Source organism: Syzygium oleosum, unplaced genomic scaffold (genome assembly GCF_021117445.2).
Source record: "Syzygium oleosum isolate NSW1041296 unplaced genomic scaffold, Sole_v2.1 Sole_v2.16, whole genome shotgun sequence".
NCBI lineage: Eukaryota > Viridiplantae > Streptophyta > Magnoliopsida > Myrtales > Myrtaceae > Syzygium > Syzygium oleosum.
The window spans coordinates 1,151,889-1,161,313 of NW_026607500.1; the positions used below are offsets into that span (position 1 = coordinate 1,151,889).

Genomic DNA, 9,425 nt, shown 5'->3' on the forward strand with positions numbered 1-9,425 from the left:
CGGGAGGCGTCAGGTCTCCCCGGGGGGGGGAAAGGGCAAATGCGGAATTTCCTGGTGGGGGGGCCCCACCCTTATCTAGTTTATTACAACATGGCTATAACTGCTAATCAAACCACCCCCCAAACCATGGTTGAGCAAGTGGAAGTGAAATTAATTCGTTTTTTTTTTTTTGTAATAAAAAGTGAAATCAATCAAAAAAAATTTAAAAAAAAAAGTGAAATCAATTAATATTTTTTTTTAAAAAAGGGTGAAATTAAAATTTATTTTTTGGGTCGAAGTGAAATTAATTAACCCCCACGCACTTTTCCCCTCCTTTTTTTTTTTGTTCCTTTAAACTCCCGATGGTCAACTCGACCCACCAATCCCCGAGCCCCGGTTGAAAAACAACAAAGAGAAGGCTGTCTTGATCTCCCCGTGCCATTTTCATGGACGCATACAGACAGAGGAGAGAGAAAGTAAGAGAGAGAGAGAGAGAGTGACCTTTAAATCGTGATCCTCGTATTCCCCCACTGTTCCTAGAGAGAGAAAGCACTCCCCAAAGGGAAGAGAGAGAGAGAGGAGGGGGGCGGTGGTTGTCGTCTGGTCGGTGTAGGGAAAGATTGCGGGGGCGGGCGGGCCAAAGCTCCGGCGTTCCGTCCCAAGAGGAGCTCAACATTCCACCATCTCTCTTCCGCTCCCTCTCCCTCGGTGCGTAGCCGTCGGGCCCTTCGCCGGCGAGGCCATTTCCGGCCGACCCGCCTGAGCTCCCCCGCCGGCGGGTCAAAGCACCCGTCTGTCGACCCTTGAGCTGCGGCTGCGGCTGCATCTGGGTCTACCTCCTTCCGGTGGCTTTTCGCGCGGAGCTTTGATTCCTCTAAGCCTTCTTTTCGCTGTTCCGCCGCCGCCGCCGCCGCCGCCGCCGCCGCCGCCGGTGCCGTGGAAGTTTTCGCGGGGGAGTTTCTCTCTCGCCTGATCGGGGAGCTCGACGCGAGCTTGCCTCGGGAACTTACCCTCTCCGTTGCGTGTACTCCCGTGCCGCGTGCGGCGGTTTGTGTGAGCTTGGGGGGGAGAAGAAAAGTACTCGCTTTGCAGCCGGCTGAAGCGTCGCCGTTGGCCGAGGTTGTGTGCTCTCGCCGGAGATGATCGAGAACCGGTATGTGAAGAAGGCATTGAGCTATTGCTAGGCGGTTCGGTTCCCGTCCGCCCCAGGTAAAAGGAAGGGGGAGAAGAGTCGTCGGAAAGTAAGTGATGAAGACCCCGGCGAGCGGTGCCGGTGCTTCGTCGGCAGCCGCCGCCGCCAGCCCGTGCGAAGGTACTCTCTCTCTCTCCCTCTCTCTCTCTCTCGCCGGAGCTTCCGGTGTTGAGATTTGCAACTTTGACTTTGTTTTCTCTTCGGCCGATCCGTTTCACTTTCTCGGGAAACCACGGGAAAGTGACGGGAAAAGAAGGAACGGCGATCTGAGAGAGATCAGTGTTGACACATGGCAGCAGGTGGCGGAGAGAAGAAGAGTGTGATAAATCCGGAGCTGTGGCAAGCTTGCGCCGGCCCGTTGTTGAACTTGCCGCCGGCTGGGACCCACGTCGTCTACTTCCCTCAAGGCCACAGCGAACAGGTTTTCCCTCTCTCTCTCTCTCTCTACTTTTGTTTTCTTTCCTTTTTCGTGTTCTTTGGTTGTTCCACCTATCTAGTTTAGACTAGTTGTGCATTGTAATAATCTAAGTTGCCACACTCAAAATCTGAGATTTCCCAGTTGGGATTGCCACCTTTCAGTTCATTGAACATGTGGTTGCATCGATACGACAGGCGGATTCATCGAGAATACATGTCTAATTGGCCTCGTGTGTGGTTCTGATTTTACGGGCTTTCATGCACTTCCCTTTACGTGGTGATTCAACTTGGCCTTACATGCGCTTTCTTCATGTGGTGATTTGACCTGGCCTTAACATGCTCATAGCAGCAAAAATGGGAAATTGATTGAAAAAAAGAGAGAAAAAGGAGGAAAGAAACATGGTTTGTTGATCGGGTTGAGCTGCTTTCCGCAGAAACTGGCGTCTTTGAGTTTGTGACAACTTTTAACCCTTTTCACCGAGTTTACTTGTGAACCTGTCTAGCTGTTGATCCATCTGATCTCTATCTTTATACTGCTTAAGTAGAGTGCTCATTTTGTGGTTCTTGACTCAAATGAGTTTGGAATCCAATTGAATGATTGACATTGCATGACTACAAAGTCTCTGACTAGCTTTAAGTTTTTGTTAAATATTGAAGACTTAGAATGAAAGTTCTCTTTTAGCTAAAATGGTTGTAATGGAGTTGGAAAGGCGACTCAATTACAGCATGATGAAGTTGGGAAGGCGTCTCAATTACAGCTTTAAGTGTCTCGAGTCTATCTTCTTTTGTCCAGTATTTCTTTTAGTCAACCTCTGGCATGAAAGAAAACTTAATTCAACTAGAGTTAAGGACTAAAGTTGAGGTTTTGATGATTTCGAAGGGGTCTATCTTGAGTAGCTTGTCGTGTTAGTTCCTCTTCTTTCGATTGGGTAATGCTAGGGATGTTAGCTACGCCTTACAAAATTTGGTCTACCAACTAACGTGGCAAACTTAGATCAAGAATTTAAACAAGTGAATTTCATACAAGCGCTCAATAGAAGTCTGCTGTGTCACTTTGTAAGCCAATCTCAATGTCCAACCAGATATGATTGTAAATAGAACTGATGATTGGTACCAGTGCACCTTTATCGCGGCTATCGTGTACTATAGAGAGCCATCCGCCCGATCTCCAATGCAGTTTTGTTGCTTCAGGTTGCAGCTTCTATGAAGAAAGATGTGGACGCTCAAGTGCCAAACTACCCAAATCTTCCCTCCAAGCTGCTATGCCTACTTCACAGTGTTACATTGCATGTGCGTCTACTTTTCTTTGACCTGATTTTTTTGGTAGCCCACAAGTGTATCTCGTGCTACCTATGCTCTAATTAATTGTGGCGATTTTTCCTTTTCATGCTTTAGGCAGATCCAGAAACTGATGAAGTATATGCTCAGATGACTCTACAACCTGTTCCTTCAGTAAGGCTTAATCTTACATTGCATCTGCCTACTAAATAGAGATAAAAGATTGAGATTTGTGAGTGCCCGACTCAAATTGAAGTTGGTTCTTTGCAGTTCGACAAGGAGGCTTTGTTGAGGTCGGATCTTGCACTCAAAACCACTAAGGCCCAACCAGACTTTTTCTGTAAAACATTGACTGCAAGTGATACAAGCACCCATGGAGGTTTTTCTGTGCCTCGTCGTGCAGCAGAGAAGATTTTCCCTTCTCTTGTGAGTAGTTGTTCCTTGCATTTGAATCAGAGGAATTATTTCTCTACTTATGTTCGAAGGGAATGGACTTAATTTTTTGGTGACTATTCGAATATAAGGAACTTGATATTTTTATTAGGATTTCTCTATGCAACCTCCTGCTCAAGAACTTATGGCAAGAGATTTGCATGACAATATGTGGAACTTCCGCCATATCTACCGTGGTATGTCCTCATGCTGCCCTGCCCTTGTAGCTCATTCATAGAGCTGTTTTGTGCTTTCCCAATTGCTGTTGCTCTTCCTTTTTTGCCTTATAGCTATATGTGATGCAAAACCCCAGTAAACTCTCATCACAGGGCAACCGAAGCGCCACCTCCTTACTACTGGATGGAGCTTATTTGTTAGTGGAAAAAGGCTCTTTGCAGGCGACTCAGTTCTTTTTATTAGGTGAAGATCAATTGCTGATATTCTGTAATTATTTCTGAGAGGAAAAGATGTAGTTCTGTTTGTGTCGTCCGTGCTTGCATGAATAGATGGATCTGCTAACTTGGGAAAAAATTGTTTTGCTAACTCGTGCTAATTACTTGTGAGTAGGGATGAGAAACAACAGCTGCTCTTGGGCATTAGACGGGCTAACCGGCAACCAACTAATCTATCCTCATCAGTATTGTCAAGTGATAGCATGCATATTGGCATCCTAGCCGCAGCTGCTCATGCTGCTGCGAATAATAGCCCCTTCACTGTGTTCTACAATCCAAGGTCAGTCTCTATTTAATTTTTTCTCATATGGCTCAATCCAGCTTCACTTTGCCATATTACTATTTTAATAGTACTCTTAAAAGTAGTTTTGCACTCAGGGCTAGCCCGTCAGAGTTTGTTATCCCTTTGGCCAAATACTACAAGGCAGTTTACAGCAACCAAATATCACTTGGTATGCGATTTCGCATGATGTTTGAAACTGAAGAGTCAGGAACAAGAAGGTACTTTTTATTCTTCGTAATTTGCGAGTATCCTTATCAATGTTATGCATTACTGAGTAGAAACTATTGAGTTATGGCCAAGATGATTTATCTACATAACAAGGAAACCTGAGTTGATCTCTGATTCTGTTTCGGCATGTGGCTATGCCTTTTGAGGTTTTAATTATCCTTGCTCATAAATATATTGAGTACATGATAAAGCTCAAGTTTTGGAGTTTCCTTGTGTAACACTGCTAAACATAGCAAAGTATGCAACTCGGCCTGTTAAACTTTGGCTTCAGCCACTGAAGTTTTTGATAATCCCCTTCCTCAAAAAGTTAAAAACGAAGCAATTGACTAACTCTTTCAGGTATTTAGAATTAGCTTGCACTTGAGAGTGACCACTTAATGTTTGGCTTAGGTTCCAGTTTTCAGATTATGATATGTTGGCATCTGATCTGCAGGTTTATGGGTACCATAACAGGTATCAGCGATATTGATCCTGTTAGATGGAAAAACTCACAGTGGCGCAATTTGCAGGTATCCAGTGTCGTGTTCCTACAAAGTTTACTTTTTTTACCAGGCTTGTGCTCTTAGTATGGGCTCTTAGCATTTCTAATTTGAATGTTTCTTGGTCCTAAATACTTTATTTCCTTGGATAGGTTGGTTGGGATGAATCAACTGCTGGGGAAAAGCGTGCACGTGTCTCTATTTGGGAAATTGAACCTGTGACTGCTCCATTCTTCCTCTGCCCTCCTCCGTTCTTCAGATCCAAGCGTCCAAGACAACCAGGGATGCCTGGTAAAAACTAATAAAACCAAATCAAATGAATTTTGATGGAATTTTGTGTAGTATTAGGGGAAAATGAAAACAAAAGCTCTTCCCTTGTTTATTTCTTACCTAGACTAGTCTTGTAAATATCGATGCCCAGTCTTGCTTTTGTTTATTGGTTCTCCCTTGCCCATAGCCAGGGCTTACATAGTAAATACCCTTATCTTAACTATCCTACTAGCAAAAGAAAACCCAGATGAATACATCCTGATATATTATCTCTAGTGGAGAGCCAGTTCCTACTGCATGCTCATGAATCTACTGATGAATGGAACTTTGAACACATAGTTCTATGAAAATCTGACGGTAAATGAAATCTTTGAAGTTTAAAAGTAAACTCTTTCTACATCTCGTGGTAAGATTGTCTTATTAAGGGATAGGAAGATAGACTTCCGGCTGATGATGGGAAATCTAACCTTTTCCATTTCCTTTTGCAGATGATGACTTCTCAGATTTAGATAGCCTGTTTAAGAGGACAATGCCATGGCTTGGCGATGACCTTAGTATGAAGGATCCCCATGCTCTCTCTGGCCTAAGCTTAATGCATTGGATGAACATGCAACAAAGTCCTTCCTTTGCAAACTCAGTACAGCCAAATTACATGCCCAACTTATCCAACTCTGTTCTACAAAATCTCTCTGGAACAGATCTCTCACGTCAACTAGGGTTTTCAGCGCCACAAATGGCTCAATTGAACAATTTACAGTTCAATACCCAGAGACCACCCCAACAAGCACAGCAGCTCGATCAGCTAACCAAGCTCCCTTCTACGTTGAATCCACTGACCAACATCATGCAGCCACAGCAACAGTTGACCGAAATTAGTCAACAACCGAGGCAAAGTTTGATTAATCAGACTCTGCCTTCGGCTCAAGTTCAGGCCCAAGTTCTTCAGCCCCAATCTCTGATCCAATCTAGTACCCTGCTCCCACAGCAATCCTTGAATCAAAACCAACCGTTCCATAGAAGCCTTCCTCAAAGTTTACATCAGCCACAGCAGCAACAGATTATGGGTCAGAATCAGCAGCAGAGTGCATTGAACTCACAGATGCCTGATCAATCAAGCCCACAGTTACCAATGTCTGACAACCAGATTCAGTTTCAACTACTACAGAAGCTTCAGCAGCAGCAACAGTCACTTTTGGCCCAACAGTCAGTGTTACAGCAGCCAAATCATCCGCAACAACTCCAGGAGCAGAGACAACATCCAGATATCTCTCATAACTTTTCTAAGTCCATGATACCAAGCCAAATGCTGGAAATGCCTCAAAGCACACCAAGCTCACTTAGTCAGCCAAATATTATCCCCCAGCAAATTCAAAAGAATAGTAGCCAAGTGAATGTGCGGTTCTCTAATCCGTCTCAGCAGCCAAAATTCCAGCAAGAGCAATCAGGGCTGCTACCTGAAATGGTGGGGCATATGGGACTCCCACAAATTTCAGCAAGTCATGCTTCTGCTTCTGCCAGTTTGCTGACTGGAGCTGCCACAGGTGGGCCATCTGTAACTACAGATGATGTGCCTTGTTCAACTTCAGCATCTGGACAAATTTGTGCAAATATTGTCCAGTCAATGATGAATGGTAGGCCTCACCGGAGTGCATCAATTAGCGAGGACATGTCACAATCGACTGCCACTTTCTGGAATCCCAGCACATTGGAAACCATGGGGTCTAACGGTAATAACATGATGAAAGAATTCCAACAAAAGCCTGATGTAAAGCCTTCTCTGGATGTTTCAAAGGGCCAAAACCAAGGATTTTTCTCTGCTCAAACATACCTGAATGGGGCAACAACACAAACAGATTATTTAGATGCTTCATCTTCAACAACTTCAGTTTGCCTTTCTCAGAGCGATGTCCATATTCAGCAAAATAACAGCTCAGTCTCCTACAATCAGCAGTCAATGTTGTTTAGAGATACGAGTCAGGATGGAGAGGCTCAGGCCGATATTAGAAGTAGTGTTCCTTTTAGTTCTAATGCTGATGTGCAGGCTGGAATTTCTGTGAATTCTGACTCTATGTTTGGAAAGGGTATGGTTGGATTGGGCAAAGATTTTGTCAGTGACCTTCCTTCTGCTGGCATACTTGCTGATTACAACTCCAAAGAACCCCAGCAGCTCTCATCTTCAATAGTCTCTCAGTCTTTTGGAGTTCCGGATGTGGCATTTAACTTGATGGAATCCGCATTAAATGAAAGTGCATTAGTGAACAGAGGTCCATGGGGACCTACAGCTCCTCAGTTTCAGCGAATGCGGACATTCACCAAGGTCTGTTGGAAATAAAAGATAATGCTTGCTCATTAGATTTTTTCCCTGTTCAAACTACTTAGTACTAATAATATTTCTGTGAAGGTCTACAAACGCGGAGCTGTTGGTAGATCTGTCGATATCACCCGGTATTCTGGTTATGACGATCTCAAACAGGACCTGGCTCGTAGATTTGGCATAGAGGGACAGTTGGAAGATGGACAAAAAATAGGGTGGAAACTAGTGTATGTTGATCATGAGAATGATGTGTTGCTAGTTGGAGATGACCCTTGGGAGTAAGTATTTCAGTTTTCCACTGTGTAGTTTATACTGTTATGGCCTAATTTGCTCCCTGCATTTCATTCCTTCTGGCTGGTGCTGTGTTTTTTAAAACCATTTTCGTTACATTATTTTGCTTTGATTACAGTTTTGTTCTTCAATTCAGGATGTTTCACTTTGATTGTTGAAATTAATTGCAATGGCTGATTGTTTTTACATATATTAAACGTAAAACTAGCTATAGGAATTGCTTTGTCCTGACAAGTGCATCATTGGCATCTTTAAAGTGCTAAGTGCCAAGTCTCAAATATGACTTCCTCCTCTCAACAATTCCAATTTCTCACATTTGGTTTTCTTCTCTGTTCCAGGGATTTTGTGAACTGTGTGCGCTATATCAAGATTTTGTCCCCTCAAGAAGTCCAACAGATGAGCTTGGATGGGGAATTTGGAAATGCCGCCCTTCCGAATCAAGCCTGCAGTAGCTCAGATGGTGGGATCGTGTGATTTACTTCTGCAAAGGCACCTTTAGCTTTTTGTTTGGCAAAGATGACTTCTATTGCTTCTCGGAATCTCGTTGCTGGTTTTCCTCTGGCATATGTTATGCCATGCCTTGTCAAGTCACGGCTGACCAATATTAGATGCAGCACAGTGACATAAAGATAGGCTTCCTGACGTTCCCTTTTAACGACAATGGCGACCGCGTGCGCCCTTTTAAGCTGAAACCGCAACGACTTTGGTACTGAAAGAGGCTTGCAGGTGCCATCAGTGTAAGTCTGTTGATGACTCTTAATCTTAACTTGTTAAAATTTCCCTAAGTGTTTATCCATATCCAGTTTATATGGAAGGAATGCGTTAGTGCTCACAGTTCCTCGGACTTGTAATATACAGCTGTTGTTTAGACAAATAGGTTGGTTTTGTCATCCTTTTACTTCGTTCTCTCCCACAAATCTTGTATGACGTAGAGCTTTGACATGTATAGAAGAATGTTAAATTGATTGTCGGCTGTTAAACTACGTTGCCTGTATGACTCATAGTTGGGGTAAAGCATTGTTGCCTCGTGTCGATGGACAATGGGTGGGCCTGATCGCAGGTGCGAAGACAAGTCTCACACATAAGATTGTCATGCCCTCGATCTCTCAGCCGTTGGACATGTCAATCCGTATTAATCATCAAATATCAGTGTTTAAAATGATCAACGTGCAAAAATGTCCATTTGTTTCCATCCGTTGCATTGCCAACTGCATTCTCTGTTTGCTCTTGGAACCCTAAATACTTACTTCCTTGGGCAAGAAGGATGACGGAAGTATTCGATCACGGTACTTTGTCGAAAGACGCAATTTCTATCGCTTATCATTCATCATTCTCTATTCAATTCCTTGATTGAAACCGGTGTTTCCGGCTCATTCATGTGACGTCCATCCTAAGTTTACAAGATGATGTTGCGAGTTCAACATCATCAAAATTTGCATGGAAAGCATCAATGGGCCATGCGTCCAATTTACTTGCCCATTTGAGGAAATGGTAGCTTTTCATCGAGATTTTGCATGGAAAGCTAACGAGACGGCGACGCAACAATTTAAGTCCTAGTATGATAATGGCTTTCTAACGATGATAACCTATTTTTACCTGTCTCTCTTTGTAAAGGGAGGAAAAGGGGAACAATACTAAAAAAGTCTTAAACTTATTGCAATTATATTACTACAATCTTAAACTTTTTTTTTGCTAATTGAGTCCTAAACTTTTTACATTTGTGTCAAATTAGTCCATCAGACCAAAATTGGCTAGAAATCCCTAATATAGATACCGCTCGTTTTACATGACGCGGTCAGCGTTGACGTGG

At 43.4% G+C, this 9,425-nt stretch overlaps 1 protein-coding gene across 4 annotated transcripts; it reads left to right on the top strand.

Moving 5' to 3' along the window:
* The first annotated feature begins 595 nt into the window (after positions 1 to 595).
* LOC115686924 (auxin response factor 19-like) lies at positions 596 to 8,598 on the top strand. 4 transcript variants are annotated; one of them, XM_030612344.2, is made up of 14 exons: positions 596 to 1,291; positions 1,468 to 1,592; positions 2,780 to 2,878; positions 2,984 to 3,040; positions 3,137 to 3,292; positions 3,411 to 3,495; positions 3,628 to 3,718; positions 3,866 to 4,030; positions 4,114 to 4,251; positions 4,695 to 4,770; positions 4,893 to 5,031; positions 5,499 to 7,327; positions 7,412 to 7,602; positions 7,954 to 8,598. In XM_030612344.2, the coding sequence occupies exons 1-14, from the start codon at positions 1,228 to 1,230 to the stop codon at positions 8,087 to 8,089; spliced, it is 3,351 nt and encodes a 1,116-aa protein (XP_030468204.1). In that variant the 5' UTR covers positions 596 to 1,227; the 3' UTR covers positions 8,090 to 8,598. The 4 variants fall into 4 exon arrangements, with proteins under 4 accessions (XP_030468204.1, XP_056174720.1, XP_030468206.1 ...); XM_056318745.1 differs by having other exon boundaries at positions 4,117 to 4,251; XM_030612346.2 differs by having other exon boundaries at positions 4,129 to 4,251.
* The last annotated feature ends 827 nt before the right edge of the window (positions 8,599 to 9,425 follow it).

Bases quoted from the DNA above. Each gene is read 5' to 3' on its own strand.
- LOC115686924 (XM_030612344.2), top strand. From the start codon at position 1,228: ATGAAGACCCCGGCGAGCGGTGCCGGTGCTTCGTCGGCAGCCGCCGCC. The intron at 1,593-2,779 runs GTTTTCCCTCTC...TTGTTGCTTCAG, and splicing joins CTCAAGGCCACAGCGAACAG to GTTGCAGCTTCTATGAAGAA. The intron at 2,879-2,983 runs GTGCGTCTACTT...TTCATGCTTTAG, and splicing joins TTCACAGTGTTACATTGCAT to GCAGATCCAGAAACTGATGA.